This window comes from Macaca thibetana, chromosome 13, assembly GCF_024542745.1.
Source record: "Macaca thibetana thibetana isolate TM-01 chromosome 13, ASM2454274v1, whole genome shotgun sequence".
NCBI classification, from domain to species: Eukaryota; Metazoa; Chordata; class Mammalia; order Primates; family Cercopithecidae; genus Macaca; species Macaca thibetana.
In genome coordinates, this window is record NC_065590.1 from 16,200,558 (window position 1) to 16,218,736 (window position 18,179).

The 18,179-nt window shown below is 43.4% G+C and overlaps 1 protein-coding gene across 2 annotated transcripts in view; it reads right to left on the minus strand.

Moving 5' to 3' along the window:
* Positions 1-15,695: 15,695 nt before the first annotated feature.
* MERTK (MER proto-oncogene, tyrosine kinase) overlaps positions 15,696-18,179 on the minus strand; it is a 135,373-nt gene continuing 132,889 nt past the window's right edge. For both annotated transcript variants that reach the window (XM_050753006.1, XM_050753007.1), the window contains one exon: positions 15,696-16,460. In XM_050753006.1, coding sequence (XP_050608963.1) covers positions 15,947-16,460 — 514 coding nt within the window. In that variant the 3' untranslated portion in view covers positions 15,696-15,946. The remainder of the gene's footprint in view (positions 16,461-18,179) is intronic.

An 18,179-nucleotide genomic window follows, 5' to 3' on the forward strand; every position in this document is an offset into this window, starting at 1 on the left:
ACTCAAAAGGTTACCTACACCATCTGAAACGAATTTGCATAAGAACTATTGTTCATAGGAATGCATCTTGATGGGGCCGCTGGGTTGTTACGAAATACTCAGGAACCCAGCCCAGCTTTAGGACTCACCCCTGAGCACAAAGGCAATGTTGGGCACGCTGGTAAAGGACCACTAGAATCCAGCAGCCTGGACCCCTTTCTTTGTGGTCAAGGAAGGCAGGAAAACAGGTGCAGGACTGCTACACTGGTGAGCGTAACTAATCTGATAAGCAGAAGTCCATGGGTGATTACGCACCCTGGAAAGGAATAAGCATTAGGACCGTAGAGGATGCTCTAGGACTAATGCTTATCGGAAAATGAGTGGGGGTGCTGGCATCCCTATGTGTTTTTTTGTTTTGTTTTGTTTTTCAGATGGGAAACATTCCCCGCAAGGCAAAAACACCCGTAAGATGTATTCTGGAGAATTCAGCCCAGTCAGAGTATATGTACCTTTTTCCCTCAGATGTGAAGCAAATTAAAATAGACATAGGTAAATGATCGGATAACCCTGATGGCTATATTGATGTTTTACAAGGGTTAAGACAATCCTTTGATCTGACATGGAGAGATATAATGTTACTGCTAGATCAGACACTAACCCCAAATGAGAGAAGTGCCGCCATAACTGCAGCCTGAGAGTTTGGCCATCTCTGGTATCTCAGTCAGGTCAATGATAGGATGACAACAGAGGAAAGAGAACAATTCCACACAGGCCAGGAGGCAATTCCCAGTGTAGACCCTCATTGGGACGCAGAATCAGAACACGGAGATTGGTGCTGCAGACATTTACTAACTTGCGTGCTAGAAGGACTAAGGAAAACTAGGAAGAAGCCTATGAAGTATTCAATGATGTCCACTATAACACAGGGAAAGGAAGAAAATCCTCCTGCCTTTCTGGAGAGACTAAGGAAGGCATTGAGGAAGCATACCTCTGTCACCTGACTGTATTGAAGGCCAACTAATCTTAAAGACTAAGTTTATCACTCAGTCAGCTGCAGACATTAGAAAAAAAAAACTTCATGAGTTCGCCTTAGGCCCAGAGCAAAACTTAGAAACCCTATCGAACTTGGCAACCTTGGTTTTTTATAATAGAGATCAGGAGGAGCAGGCAGAACAGGACAAATGAGATAAGAAAAAGGCCACCGCTTTAGTCATGGCCTCAGGCAAGCGGACTTTGAGGCTCTGGAACATGGAAAGGCTGGGAAAAGCGAGTGCCTAATAGGGCTTGCTTCCAGTGCGATCTACAGGGACACTTGAAAAAAGATCGTCTGAATAGAAACAAGCCACCCCCTCATCCATGCCCCTTATGTCAAGGGAATCATGGAAGGACCAGTGCCCCAGGGGACTAAGGTCCTCTGAGTCAGAAGCCACTAACCAGATGATCCAGCAGCAGGACTGAGGGTGCCCGGGGCAAGCACCAGCCCATGCCATCACCCTCACAGAGTCCCGGGTATGTTTGACCATTGACGGTCAGGAGGTTAACTGTATCCTGGACACTGGCGTGGCCTTCTCTGTCTTACTGTCCTGTCCTAGACAACTGTCCTCCAGATCTGTCACTATCCGAGGGGTCCTAGGACATGCAGTCATTAGATACTTCTCTTAGCTGCTAAGCTGTGACTGGGGACCTTTACTTCTTTCACATGGCTTTCTAATTATGCCTGAAAGCCCCACTCCTTTGTTAGGGAGAGACATCCTAGCAAAAGCAAGGGCCATTATACAGTAGAATTAGGAGAAGGAAAAAGGGTAAATATATATACAGACTCTAAGTATGCTTACCTAGTCCTCCATGCCCACGCAGCAATATGGAAAGAAAGGAAATTCCTAACTTCTGCAGGAACACCAGTCAAACATCAGGAAGCCATTAGGAGATTATTATTGGCTGTACTGAAACCTAAAGAGGTGGCAGTCTTACACTGTCGGGGTCATCAGAAAGGAAAGGGAAATAGAAGGGAACCACCAAGTGGATATTGAAGCCAAAAGAGCCACAAGGCGGGACCCTCCATTAGAAATGCTTCTAGAAGGACCCCTAGTATGGGGTAATCCCCTCTGGGAAACCAAGCCCTACTACTCAGCAGGAGAAATAGATGGTTTTATTTTTTTTTTGAGACGGAGTCTCGCTCTGTAGCCCAGGCCGGAGTGCAGTGGCGCGATCTCTGCTCACTGCAAGCTCCGCCTCCTGGGTTCACGCCATTCTCCTGCCTCAGCCTCCCGAGTAGCTGGGACTACAGGTGCCCGCCACCACGCCCGGCTAATTTTCTGTATTTTTAGTAGAGACGGGGTTTCACCGTGTTAGCCAGGATGGTCTCGATCTCCTGACCTCGTGATCTGCCCGCCTCGGCCTCCCAAAGTGCCGGGACCACACCCGGCCATAGATGGTTTTCATTCATGTCTGTGAGAAGAGACCACCAAACAGGCTTTGTGTGAGCAACAAGGCTGTTTATTTCACCTGGGTGCAGGCGGGCTGAGTCCAAAAAGAATGTCAGCAAAGGGAGATGGAGTGGGGTCATTTTTTAAGATTTGGATAGGTAAAGGAAAATTACGGTCAAAGGGGGGTTGTTCTCTGGCAGAGAGGGGTTGGGGGTCACAAGGAGCTCAGTGGGGGAGCTTTTGAGCCAGGATGAGCCAGGAGAAGGAATTTCACAAGGTAATGTCTTGAGTTAAGGCAGGGACTGGCCATTTTCACTTCTTTTGTGGTGGAATGTCATCAGTTAAAGCAGGAACAGGCTATTTTCACTTCTTTTGTGATTCTTCACTTGCTTCGGGCCATCTGGATGTATACGTGCAGGTCACAGGGGATATGATGGCTTAGCTTGGGCTCAGAGGCCTGACAATGGGGAACCTCACGAGGACATAGTTTCCTCCCCTCAGAATGGCTAGCCAGCAAAGAAGGAAAAATACTTTTGCCTACAGCTAACCAGTGAAAATTACTTAAAACTCTTCACCAAACCTTTCACTTAGGCATTGATAGCACCCATCAGATGGCTGAATCATTATTTACTGTACCAGACCTTTTCAAAACTAGCAAGCAGATAGTCAGGGCCTGTGAAGTGTGCCAAAGAAATAATCCCCTGCACTGCAGACCATACATTTCAATCTCTGTATCTTTAACCTCCTTGTTAAGTTTGCCTCTTCCAGAATCGAAACTGTAAAACTACAAATGGTTCTTCAAATGCATCCCCAGATACAGTCCATGACTAAGATCTACCGTGGACCCCTGGACTGGCCTGCTGGCCCATGCTCTGATGTTGATGATATCGAAGGCACCCCTCCTGAGGAAATCTCAACTGCACGACCCCTACTATGCCCCAATTCAGCAGGAAGCAGTTAGAGCGGTCATCAGCCAGCCTCCCCAGCAGCGCTTGGATTTTCCTGTTGAGAGGGGGTACTGAGAGACAGGAATAGCTGGATTTCCTAGGCCGACTAAGAATCCCTAAGCCTAGCTGGGAAGGTGACTGCATCCATCTTTAAACATGGGGCTTGCAACTTAGCTCACACCCAACCAATCAGGTAGTAAAGAGAGCTCACTAAAATGCTAATCAGGCAAAAAGAGGAGGTACAGAAGTAGCCAATCATCTATCGCCTGAGAGCACAGGGGGAGGGACAATGATTGGGATATAAACCCAGGCATTCGAGCTGGCAACAGCAACCCCCTTTGGGTCCCCTCCCATTTTGTGGGAGCTCTGTTTTCACTCTATTAAATCTTGCAACTGCAAAAAAAAAAAAAAAAAAAAAAAAAAAAAGCATTGACATAAAAAAATTCTTTCAACCTGCAATTCTATACCCAGCAGAAATATCTTTCTTTCTAAAGCAGATAGTGATGTCAACAAAATGGCAGACTAGAAAAATCAAAGGTTTGTTCTTCACTTCAGAACATTGAAAAAACCAGCAGGAACTGTCTGAACAAACTTTGTTGGTGCTCTGGAAAACAACCCAATGTTAACAGCAACCAAGCAAATGCCCAATCAAGAAAAAGACATCTTGACTGGGCATGGTGGCTCATGCGTGTAATCCTAGCACTTTGGGAGGCCAAGATGGGAGGATCACTTGAGGCCAGGAGTTCAAGATAAGCCTGGTCAACATAGTGACACCCTATCTCATTTAAAAAAGGAAAAGAAAAGAAAAAGACATCTTCGAAGTAGTTGAAAAGTTTCATAGTGATTTTATCTTTGCCCAGCATGACTCCACCCCCACCCACTGCTGCAGTGGCCGTCTCAGTCTTGAAACTGCAGAAGCTGGATTCCCAGTTATCTCTCTCAAAGCAGAGGGACAGAGCAAACTTTATTTACAAATTTTTGTTTGAGGTGGAGTCTCGCTCTGTCGCCCAGGCTGGAGTGCAGTGGCATGATCTCGGCTCACTGCAAGCTACGCCTCCCGGGTTCATGCTATTCTTCTGCCTCAGCCTCCCGAGTAGCTGGGACTACAGGCTCCTGCCACCACGCCTGGCTAATTTTTTGTATTTTTAGTAGAGACAGGGTTTCACTGTGTTAGCCGGGATGGTCTCGATCTCCTGACTTCGTGATCGATAGCCTTCAGATATCCTGTAGAGAGGTTAGAACAGGTGTACATAATGAACACAAGGTGCTTCTTTCTGTTTTCCCTAACTTGGAACTCAGGAAGAAAAATGGTGGGTTTCACTCATAAAAACTGCAAGGTGACTACAGACCCATGGATGCCTAAGGCAAGAGATTATGGGTAGAGACGTACGATAGACCATCAAAGGCCTAAAGGAGAATCTGGGGTGAGATTTATTTTGGAACTTAGGACATGCAAAAGCAGCAATATATACCAAGGAATTTAGAAAGCCACATACACACCCAGGTAAAATCCGTGCTTAGAGAAGACTTGAGAAGATACTAAGCATTCACTTAAGGTTGACCCTAGGCTCAGGGTGAGCCTTGCTAAGTGCTGAAGGTGCGTCCCAGCATAGAGCTAACTTGCAAAGATTGCGAGAGGTGGTTGATTTTTGGTTTTGTTGTTTATTTTGAGTTTTATTTGTTCGTTTCAGCTCCAAGCATTAAAGGAACTCTCTGTCAAAACATATAAATTTAGGTTTGTGAGAATTTTTATTATGAATGAATGCTGATTTTTACAGATTTTTTTTCTGTATCTACTGAGATAATCATGTGGGTTCTTCTCCCCTTTATGCTATTTGTTTGGTGTGATTCATTATTTTTTACAATGACTTAATTAAGATATAATTCACATAAAATTCACTCTTTTTTATTTGTGGTAAAATATACACAACATAACATTTATCATCTTAGCGATTTTTTTTTTTTTTTTTTTTTTTTTGAGATGGAGTCTCGCTCTGTCACCCAGGCTGGAGTGCAGTGGCCGGATCTCAGCTCACTGCAAGCTCCGCCTCCCGGGTTCACGTCATTCTCCTGCCTCAGCCTCCCGAGTAGCTGGGACTATAGGCGCCCGCCACCTCGCCCGGCTAGTTTTTTGTATTTTTTTTTAGTAGAGACGGGGTTTCACCGTGTTAGCCAGGATGGTCTCGATCTCCTGACCTCGTGATCCGCCCATCTCGGCCTCCCAAAGTGCTGGGATTACAGGCGTGAGCCACCGCGCCCGGCCCATCTTAGCGATTTTTAAGTGTACAGTTTTATAGCGTTAAAGAAGTTCACATTGTTGTGCAACTATAACCACTATTCATCTCCAGAACTTTTTCATCTTCCCCAGCTAAAAGTCTATACTCATTAAACATTAGCTCCCCATTCCTTCCTCTCCACAGCCCCTGGCAGTCACCATTCTATAAATCTAATTACTCTGTGAACCTCATATGTGTGGAATCATGCAATATTTACTCTTTCCTGACTGGCTTCTTTCACTTAGCATACTATCTTCAAGGTTCAGCCATATTGTAGCATGTGTCAGAATTTCCTTCCTCTTCCAGGCTGAATAATATTCCATTGTACATATATACCATATTTTGTTTTATCCATTCATCCGTTGGATGAATGTTTTATCCATTTCTATCTTTTGGCTATTGTGAATAGTGCTGCTATGAACATTTACGTACAAGTTTTTGTTTGAAGACATGCTTCAATTCTTTTGGCTATATAACTAACAGTGGAATTGCTGGGTCATATGGTAATTCTATGTTTAACTTTTTGAGGAACTGCCAAACTGTTTTGCAAAGCAACTGTACCATTTTACATTCCCATGAGCTGCCTTAATAAAATAGCATAGACTAGGTGGTGTAAACAACAGAAATGTAGTTCTGGAGACTGAAAGTCTAAGATCAAGGTGCTAGCAAGGTTGGTGTCTGGTGACGGTTCTCTCCTTGGATTGCAGATGGCCACCTTCTCAATGTGTGCTCTCATGACCTATTCTTTGTGCATGCATGCAGAAAGAATGCAATTGAGCTCTTTGGTGTTTCTTCTTATTAAGGACACTAATCCTATCAGATTGGAACCCCACCCTTATGACCTTATTTAACCTTATTTATTTAGAGGTCCCATCTAATACAAATACAGCTGGGGTTCAGAGCTTCAACATGTAAATTTTGGAATTTAGCATAATTGGAATAATTATTCTAATTATAATTTGGAATAAACATTCAGTTCCTAATTCAGCCATGAATGAGGGTTCCAATTATTCTACCTCCTTTCCAACCCTTGTTGTTGCCTGCCTTTTAGATTATATCCATCCTAGTGGGTGTGAAGTGGTATCTTGTGGTTGTAATTTGAATTTCCTTAATGACTAATGATGTTGAGCATCTTTTCATGTGCTTATTGGCAACTTATAAACCTTCTTAGGAGAAACATATATTTGAATCTTTTGCCTATTTTTAAATTGGGTTATTTGTCCTTTCACTGTTGAGTTGCAAGTGTTCTTTATATATTCAGAAGATACATCTCTTTTTATCTAGCGTGACAATCTCTCTTTTGACTGGAATGATTAATCCATTTACATTTACTGCATTATTTACTCCTGAATAAACAAGAAACTTCCTGAACTTGGACTATATTCTGCAAGCCATGGAAAGATCCATAAGCAAAATGTGGAAATCATACTGGCTCAAGATGTTTAAGCACAACATCTAACCAATCAATTGGCTTAGTACTAAGCTATGTTGATCCAGGGGTGCCTTGTTGAAAGTCAGGCTTAAACCCATTTGGGAGGCCAAAATCACGAGGTCAGGAGATCGAGACCATCCTGGCTAACACGGTTCTTTACAAAAAATAGCCTGGCGAGGTGGCAGCGCCTGTAGTCCCAGCTACTCGGGAGGCTGAGGCTGGAGAATGGCATGAACCCGGGAGGCGGAGCTTGCAGTGAGCTGAGATCCGGCCACACTAGCCTGGGCTACAGAAGACTCCGTCTCAAAAAAAAAAAAAAAAAAGAAAGTCAGGCTTAAACATTTAAAAAAGTATAATTTTTAAAAAGCAACTAAGCAGAGACATTAGTGTTGAAACACTACAGGAGAAACACAATCTATAGAATTAATTCAGGCAAATTGCTAAACAAACAACAAAAATAACCACCTCTGGGAGAGGGGTACTTTAGATTCCAGAGTTTCTGAAATCTATGATCTGAAATATCCAGTTTCAATAAAAACATACAAAATATACAAGTAAACAAGAAAGTTATCTCATATGGAGGAAAAAAAGCCAATAAACTGTCCCTGGCAAGGCCTAGATATTGAACTTAGCAGATAAATACAGTAATGTGCTGCATAGGCAAGGTTTTGGCCAAAGTCAAACTACATATCCAACCGTGTTCTGATAAGATTGTAACACAGTATCTTTACTGTGATTTTTCTATGTTTAGGTATATAAATACTTGCCATTGTGTTACAATTGTCTGTAGTATTCAGTAGAGTAAGATGCTGTACAGGTTTGTATAGGAGCAATAGGCTATACCATATAGCCCAAGTGTGTAGTTGGCTATGCCATCTAGGTTTGTGTAAGTACACTCTACGATGTTCTCACAATGATGGAATTGCCTAACAATGCATTTCTTAGAATGTATACCTATTGTTAAGTGACACATGACTGTACTTCATAATAGAAAAGCATCTATTTGTAGGCCGGGTGCGGTGGCTCATGCCTGTAATCCCAGCACTTTGGGAAGCTGAGGCAGGCGGATCACCTAGGGTTGGGAGTTCGAGACCAGCCTGACCAACATGGAGAAACCCTAGCCTCACTAAAAATACAAAATTAGGTAGGCATGGTGGCACATGCCTGTAATCCCAGCTATTCAGGAGGCTGAAGCAGGAGAATTGCTTGAACCTGGGAGGTGGAGGTTGTGGTGAGCTGAGATTGCACCACTGCACTCCAGCCTGGGCAACAAGAGCAAAACTCCGTCTCAAAAAAAAAAAAAAAGAAAAAAGAAAAGCATCTATTTGTAAATATGTTCAGAAAACTAAAGAACACCATGTTGTATATTTTTGGATTTAAAATTAAACAGAGAATATCAATTAAGAGATAGAAGTGATTAAAATAACTGAATGGAATTTCTGGAGTTGAAAAAGTACAATAACTGAAATGAAAAACTCACTAGAGGGCCTCAACAGTAGCTGAGAGAAGAATAATTAGCAAACTTGAAGATAGATCATTAGAGATAATCTAATACGAAGTATGGATGAAAAAATTGGCAAATTACACATTTTTGTGATGAGAAACTATGTTTGTTACAACAAGCCATTAGTACTTGTGGAGTTAAATCAGCAGCCTGCATCCCCTTGAACTGCTCAGACTGTGGTATAAAGGGATTTTGATTTTTAAGCCCCAGCTGATGGCCCTTTAATTTTAAGTCACGTGGGGCAGGGCCTTGGAGCTTGCTTCCAGGAAAGGCATTCTGTCCCTTTTCTGGAAGTTTCTTGTAAAGTCTCTAAATAGCATCTGCAGGTGTGGCTGCTCTGCTTCACTATGGACTTCAACAAAATAAGCGAGTCAGAGTATTCTGAAGAATATTCTTTAAAAGAAAATGATTCATTCAAAGCCACCTGTTCCCTCCTTTGGACTGTTATTCAAGACAGAAAGGCCTAGACTGCCTTTCTTTTTTTTTTTTTTTTTTGAGACGGAGTCTCGCTCTGTCGCCCAGGCTGGAGTGCAGTGGCGCGATTTCTTCCGCCTCCCGGGTTCAGACTCCCGAGTAGCTGGGACCCACCGCGCCCGGCTAATTTTTTGTATTTTTAGCCACCGTGGTCTCGATCTCCTGAATCAGGCCTCGGCCTTCTGGGATTACAGGCGTGAGCCACCGCGCCCGGCCTAGACTGCCTTTCTTTGCAAGTTCCCAATGCCCAGAACAGGGCCTTCCTCTCAGTAAATATTTGCAAATGGATGAGTGGGTTATAGGTGACTGTATGACTCATATAACCTCATATGACTGTCGTTCGAAAACACTTTCTTCATTAGAATGTTTAAGTGTATAGTCTCAATAAATCCATTAATTAAAAATTATCATGTCCTTAAGAGGTAGAAAGAGTTAATATATATAATTCTCTAGTTTCTCTTTCATATATCTGTACATGGAATCCCATTTAAATAAGAGAGATTGTATGTAAAAAGATTCTAAAATAGTGGTCCACAGGTTACAGTTTCTAGAAATAATTATTACGTTTATTTTTTGAGACAGGGTCTCTGTTGCCCAGGCTGAAGTGTAGTGGCGTGATTATGACTCACTGCTGCCTCGACCTCTGTGGCTCAAGTGATCCTCCCACCTCAGCCTCTGAAGTTGCTGAGACTGCAGGCATGTGGCACCATGCCCAGCTAATTTTTGTGTTTTTCGTAGAGATGGGATTGGATCATGTTGCCCAGGCTGGTCTTGAATTCCTGGGCTCAAGCAGTCCTCCCACCTCTGCCTTCCAAAGTGCTGATATTACAGGCATGAGCCGCCATGCCCAGAATTATTGCATTTAATACCAAAAAATTAAGTAATTATACATGCCTTTTAAAGTTAAACAGAATGGGAGTTTTGCTGCTATTCTGACTTAGAGCTTTGAAAGAAAGAAAATAAAATCTAACGATAGGAAGTTGTGCATCACTGAGACATTTATTAAAGAAAACAAAACTTCCTGTTTTCTCATTTGTCACTCAGTTACTAAACATCTTTAGAGAAGTTAAGTTGCTGTTGTAGCTAGTTTATTATTGGGTCAGTTACTTTCCCATGGACTCAGCAGAAGTTCCAACTTGCTTTTGCCATTGACCAGGAAAAGTTACAAAAGTCTTGACTTTAATTAATCAGAACTGGTCTGGCTAGAATCAGCCTGCTCTGTAAAAGAAGAGACTGTGGTTTGGCCCATTTCCCAAGTGGGGAACCTCTGCTAGGTCTGGCAGACATGGAGGCAGGGAGGGAATCTCCCCTTCCTGGGATAGTATTCTGACCCACCGCATGTCCCCAAATGCTCCTGATAAAGCAAGCCACCATTGCTTGTCATAACTACATATTGGGGACAGGCGCACTGAGGCTTGTATCATCAGTAGCTAAACCCCAGGATAGACAGGAGGAAGGTAGTTCCAGCTCCTGAGCCCAATGGCTGTTTTAGGTGAGGACTGAGGGCCTCCTCCTTCACTCTGAACTTCCCCAACTGTGCATTTCTGGCTAAGGTGAAATACTATCTCCTTCTCTTTTCAAATTATGAAGGAGTGTGTTTATTTTGGAGGGAGTTGATGAAACAATCAGGGAAAATGTGTTTTTTTTTGAGATGGAGTCTTGCTCTGTCGCCCCATCTAGAGTGCCATGGTGTGACTACCGCCCAGTGCAGCCTTGAGTTTCGAGGCTCAAGTGATCCTCCCACCTCAGCTTCCTGAGCAGCTGGGACCACGATTGCATGCCACCATCCCTGGCTAATTTCTTTTTAATTTTTTATAGAGACAGGGTCTCCCTATGTTGCCCAGGCTGGTCTTGAACTACCGGGTTCAAGCAATCCTCTCTTCTCAGTCACCCAAAGTGCTGGGATTACAGGCTTGAGCCACCACGCCTGGCTGAAAATATTTTGAATATGACAAATGTTGCTGGGTTTGCACTGCATAAGGAATGATGCCACGACTTCAGAACAGCCTCTTGTGAGCATAACATTCTTTCAAAGACCTTGCCTCCTCCCCTTCTTACACAGGGTGTTGTAGAAAAAGGCATTGGTATATTTACTGCACACCTGAGAAAACTGGGGCTCAGGGAAAGTCACGTGACCTGCCCATGAGTGCCCAAGGAAATCTGGCAGGGTGAGCTCCTATCCAGCCCACCTCTGACCATACGGCCTGGCTCACAATGAAGAGTGCTTTGGTTTTTTTATTTTTATTTTTTTCAAGAGTTGCCCTGATGCTTGATTCTCCTTTCTACTCATTAAGAAAAGCAACAGAAAGGAAAAAAAAAAAAAAAAAAAAAAACAACGAAAAAGAAAGAAAATCCTCACAACGGAGGGCAAGTCTCAACGTGCCAGTCACGAGTGCTCCTGGCATATGTCTGTTCCCTTGTCCTTTCGACCTCCTGATCCTGAGCCTCAGCATGGTTAAGACAATTACCCGACTTGTTCCTTCCTGTTTCCTCTCTCCCTCTGTTTGCCTGTAAGAGCCACTTACAAAAGTAATTTGAGTTTCCATGAAAGAGAATTTGAAAGGCTGTTTTCAGTTTATGCTCAGAAGACAGTATGAGAGTTTGCCAATGATTGGATCATCTGAAAAAGTTCTTTCCGCCGGGCGCGGTGGCTCAAGCCTGTAATCCCAGCACTTTGGGAGGCCGAGAAGGGCGGATCATGAGGTCAGGAGATCGAGACCATCCTGGCTAACCCAGTGAAACCCGTCTCTACTAAAAAATACAAAAAAACTAGCTGGGCGCGCTGGCGGGCGCCTGTAGTCCCAGCTACTCTGGAGGCTGAGGCAGGAGAATGGCGTAAACCCGGAGGCGGAGCTTGCAGTGAGCTGAGATCCGGCCACTGCACTCCAGCCTGGGCAACAGAGCGAGACTCCGTCTCAAAAAAAAAAAAAAAAAAAAAAAGTTCTTTCCAAATTTTCAAATATTCAAATGTGGCTGAGAAGAACACCAACGTTCTGAGCGCGGAGATTTAAATGTGAAGAACAATGTGTTAGCCCAGCTTCATTCTCATTCATCACACCACTTTTAACCAACCCTTGGGTGCATCGCGCTGTGTGCTGAAGTGAATTTCTCTGCTATGTTTCTTGATGTCTCAAGAAAAGCCAGAAGCCACAGCTGGCTCAGCTTTCTACACTCTTCTGCGGCAGAACTGGCCCAGGTTCCCCAGCCCTGCTCAGACCACACAGAAGATACTAGACAGGATTTAGAGGGCTGTGGGGCGTTTGATGAACTATTCATTGTACATTTTTTACATTATGCCATTAAAATTAGAAATATAAAATACAAAGTACTGTATATGAGCATAGATACTTAATATTAAGTTTATATTACACTTCCAAATAACATTTTTCAATGTTTATAATTACTTATGTTGCTCATAGCGATGAGCATACCTTTCTATATTGGGGTGTTTTTTTTTTGTTTGAACTAGTCACCATCAGGTCCTGATCCAGACTTTAATGATCAGTTCTTCAAATTCTTGCTACTTACCATCAATAAGAAACTGTTTGTACAAGTAGGGGATACATCTTTTTAATTTATTTTTTTATTTTTATATTTATTTATTTATTTATTTTTGTTGAGATGGAGTCTCACTTTGTCGCCCAGGCTGGAGTGCAGTGGCGCAATCTCAGCTCACTGCAAGCTCCGCCTCCCGGGTTCACGCCATTCTCCTGCCTCAGCCTCCCGAGTAACTGGGACTACAGGCGCCCGCCACCTCGCACGGCTAGGTTTTTGTATTTTTTAGTAGAGACGGGGTTTCACTGGGTTAGCCAGGATGGTCTTGATCTCCTGACCTCGTGATCCGCCCATCTCGGCCTCCCAAAGTGGTGGGATTACAGGCTTGAGCCACCGTGCCCAGCCAATCTTTTTTATTTTTTAAGGACAATTCAAAAATTTTCAACAGTATAAGTAATCTTTTTTTTTTTTTTTTTTTTTTTTTTTTTGAGACGGAGTCTCGCTCTGTCGCCCAGGCTGGAGTGCAGTGGCGCGATCACGGCTCACTGCAAGCTCCGCCTCGCGGGTTCACGCCATTCTCCTGCCTCAGCCTCCCGAGTAGCTGGGACTACAGGCGCCCACAACCGCGCCCGGCTAATTTTTTGTATTTTTAGTAGAGACGGGGTTTCACCGTGGTCTCGATCTCCTGACCTTGTGATCCGCCCGCCTCGGCCTCCCAAAGCGCTGGGATTACAGGCGTGAGCCACCGCGCCCGGCCAGTATAAGTAATCTTTTTAGGAGCTACAGCTTGTTTTATTTCATGAATAAAATGTAATGGTGGCATTTTACAGATTCTTTTCAAACCCTCAGAACTTTTTTTAAAAATTTAATTGTTTAGAGACACAGTCTCGCTCTGTCATCCAGGCTAGAGTGCAGTGGCACAATGATATCTCATTGTAACCTCAAACTCCTGGGCTCCAGTGATTCTCCTGCCTCAGCCTGCAGAGTAGCTAGGACTGCAGGCACGCATCACCATTTCTGGCTACTTTTTTTTCTTGTAGATATAGGGTCTCACTATGTTGTCCAGGCTGGTCTTGAACTCCTGGGCTCAAGTGATCCTCCTGCCTTGCCTCCTGAAGTGTTGGGATTACAGGTGTGAATTCCCACATCTGGACAGAACTTTTTCATATGGAGCATTTCACAGTAACAGAGGAGCCGGCTCACCCTGGAGATTGGGTGCCTGGGTGGGCAGCTGGGACCAGAACCTGGGTGAGAGCCACACTGTTGGACCCCATGTAGATTCCGAGTCTTGAAGGCTGTGGGAGAGGCCTGGGTGAGGCTGCTCACTGGTGGGGAGTAAACGGGCCTGAAGATGCCAGTGGCCTGCTCAGCTGCCCTGAAGGCTGGGAAATCAACAATTCAACTGACTGCATCAGTCTGCTGCCCTGACTAGCAGCATGTTAGCCTCTTCCTGCCTCAGTCTGCCCATCTGTGAAGTGGAGAGAGTAGTAGTACCTATCTGGTGGGGTTGTTATAAACATTAAATGAGTGCCAATGCCTGGCACAGAATAAGTGATACATGTTTATTAAATAAAGTACAAAGGTTGAGAAGCTCTGGAGTAGATCTCTAATGTGGTCTGGATCTGTGTCCTCACCCAAATTTCTTGTTCAGTTGTAATCTCCAGTGCTGAAGGTGGGGCCTGGAGGGAGGTGATTGGATCATGGGGGTGGATTTCTCATGAATGATTTAGCATCAACCCCTTGGTGCTGTTCTCATGATAGTGAGTGAGTTCTTGTGAGATCTGGTCGTTGAGAAGTGTGTAGTATCTCCCCTTTTCCTCTTGCTCCTGCTCCTGCATGTGAGACATCTGCCCCCCTTTTGCCTTCTGCCATGATGGGAAGCTTCCTGAGGTCTCCCCAGAAGCTGAGCAGATGCCAGCACTGTGCCTCCTATATGACCTGCAGAATCGTGAGCCAATTAAACTTCTTTATAAATTACACAGTCCCAAGTATTTCTTTATAGCAGTGCAAGAATGGACTAATACAACCCCCAAATCACATTCATAGAACTAACCAGAATCAGATGTTCTAAATTCTGGCTCCCCCACTGTTTAGATGTGGGCTGCAAGCAGGGTTATTCAGCCTCTCTAAGCCTGGATTTCTTGGCTCATACATGATGATGGCACTGGTACCCATGTTATAATGACATAAAGATTAAATAGGACGGTTCACATAAAGTTCCTGAAAAATAACAAGTATTCTACAAATGATGGCTATTACGAAGTGGCAGAGGCAGGACGTGAGCTCAGCTCTGCCCTGCCCCACTCCCATGCCTACCTCCCATGAGCTACGCCTCCCAAACAGAGAAGTGCTTCACCTGCCAGATTCTCTTCTTCAGCTGATTTTAAATCTTTCCATTCAGATTTGTATTTTTCAATCCTTTAATATTTTTTGTTCCTTATCTACAGACCCTGGTGTGGTTTTACCATATCTCTAGAAAGCAATGCCAAGAATGGTCAGAGCAATTGCCCCAAGAGCCAGGCATTAAGAGAATTCCATTGCAAAGGCCGCCGCCGACCGCTGTCTTTCAAGTCAAGTAAGTTCAACATATCCTCCCTTATTCATATTTTATTAGGAAGCCATATCAGAAAATTAATCCGTTATAAAACTTTAAACATTGAATGAATCATTCTCATCAAATACATCAAGACCAGAAGCTAAGTTAAACATGGCATTTCATTTTACAAATATTTTTACATTTCATAGTCATGAAAAAGAAAAGAACTTGCCGGGCGCGGTGGCTCAAGCCTGTAATCCCAGCACTTTGGGAGGCCGAGACGGGCGGATCACGAGGTCAGGAGATCGAGACCATCCTGGCTAACACCGTGAAACCCCGTCTCTACTAAAAATACAAAAAACTAGCCGGGCGAGGTGGCGGGCGCCTGTAGTCCCAGCTACTCCGGAGGCTGAGGCAGGAGAATGGCGTAAACCCGGGAGGCGGAGCTTGCAGTGAGCTGAGATCCGGCCACTGCACTCCAGCCCGGGCTACAGAGCAAGACTCCGTCTCAAAAAAAAAAAAAAAAAAAAAAAAAAAAAAGAAAAGAACTTGAAAAAGCAACTTCAGCTCTGTACAAATGTTACTATCAAGGAGCGGCTGAAGCTTCATTTTAAGATATGCAAGATAAGTGAAATAAGTAATGTTTTATTAAAATATCCTTGTCTTTTTCCATGATATACACATATTTTTTTCCTCTTTAAATAAATATATATTATGTATTTTTAATGACAGCTTACTTGACAACATTCATCTGGTGCTTTGGGGCCATGGAGTTCACTTGGTAAGGAAGACAAATTCCAAAAACATCAGATACAACTGGATTCTCCTAGAGCAGAAGAACTGGCTTGAGTTTTGGAATGTCTCCCCGCACCTCTCCTCACATCAGGACTTCTGAGCTTTCTGAGGAGTCGTCAGCAAACAAAAGTTCATCAGGCAGTGAGCTTCCCAAGGGCAGCGTGCTCGAGTGGGACCAGGGGACCCCATTCCTAACAAGTCTCTCACCGGGTAAAACACTGTTCTTTTCAGCTGTGACTGCAGCAGAGGCGGCAGAAGTCAGATCTTCCCATTCCTCACTGCCCCCATTCAGGATGTACCGTCCTTCATGAGGTTTGCTGTCATGAATTTCTGCTGTGACCACGCTGATGGCAGCGTGGGGACTGCAGGAGGCAATTATAGAGTCAGGGTCAATGTTCAAGTCCAGTGGAGCAAGCGTGGAGCCCTCGGCCAGGCCCTCAGAGCTCTCCAGCAACTGTGTGTTGATGTAAATGACGTCTGCTTGGTTCCGAACGTCGGGCAAACTTTCTAAGAGTTTTTCTAGCTGCAGCCTCAATACTGAAAAGGTGGGGCGGTCCAGGGGATCGGTTCTCCAGCAAGAGTACATTATTTCATACCTGAAAGTTAAAAAGAAGTGGATTATCTCCCAGCACAGCACCCATCTCTTTGTGCAATCCATGCCTTTGTTTTTACAGAATCTTTATCATATTTTAATCAGCATTCATTCTACTTTTTATAAAAATTATTGAGACTTTTTTGGTGGCCTCATATTTATACAACTTTTGTAAATCTTCCATGGTATTTGACAAAAAAGTGACTCTCTTCCTAGGAAGAGAGCACATATGTGGCAATTATATCTAACTTTGCAGACAAGGAGTATTTAGGTCTCTTTCTTTATATAGTGGCTGGCAAACTATGGCTCACGAACCAAATCCACCCCACTGTCTGCTTTGTAAATAAAGTTTTATTGGAACACGGCTATCCTTATTTGTTTACACATTGTCTATGACTTCTTATGTCACAATGGCAGAGCTGAGCAGGTGCTAAAAGGCCTGCAAAGCCAAAAACATTTGCTATTTGGCACTTTATAGGAAAAGCTTGCTGACCGCTGTCCTATGCCATCAAACTGAGTTGTTACCAGGACAGCTGAGTTAGTTGGGGCCCTGGGGCTAGGGCTAAGAAGGTCAGGAGTAGGGGTAAGGGCAGGGGGTAGTTGTGTGCTGTGTATCACTCCATCTAGTCTTCTCAACAACCCTGTTATTGTCACTTTGTAATAAAGGTGACAGTGGGCTCAGGGACATTACAGAACGTGCCATGGCCATGTGGGTAGCCAGGGGTTCAGATTCAGATTGGACAACTCCTGCATCCAAGTGCCCCTCACAACCCCCTCCACTTTGTTTTATAGAGGACAACTCTCTTCTGGGTGGTTTTTTCATCCCAGTGTCTAATATAGTCAATAATTCCAATGGAGGGACATTTAATGGAGCACAGTAAGACAGATGACAAAGAGCAATCAATAGGCTGAGATGAAGAGTAAGTTATACCATCATTTCATTAAAAATGTTTCTTTTCTTAAAATTGATAGACCAATATAGGACACACACACATATATGGCATATATATACACACACACATATATATGGCATATATATACACACACACACATATACGGTACATATATATACACATACACATATATGGCATATATATATACACACACATATGCGATGCATATATATACACATACACATATATGGCATATATATACACACACACACATATATATATGCATGCCAATTAATATGCCTGGCCCTGAAATGTGAGGACTATCAATTATAATATATACATATACATATAGATATACACACACACACACATATATATGCATGCCAATTAATATGCCTGGCCCTGAAATGTCAGGACTATCAATTATAATATATACATATACATATAGATATACACACACACACACACACATACATGCCAATTAATGTGCCTGGCCCTGAAATGTGTGTGTGTGTACACATATATATATGTATGTGTGTGTGTGTATATATGTGTATATATATAAATGTGTATATATATATATGCACACACACATGCACATATATAATTTTTTTAAAAAAAATATATATATATTTTTTAATAAGACAAAGTCTTGCTATTTTGCCCAGGCTGGTTGAGAACCCCTGAACTCCTGGGCTCAAGTGATCTTCTGCCTCAGCCTCCAGAGTAGCTGGAATTACAGATGCACACCAGCATGCCTAGGCATCATTTCATTTTGATTCCTTTCTGTTTTGAGAAACTGATAATTCATATGTCACTGGACAAAAAAA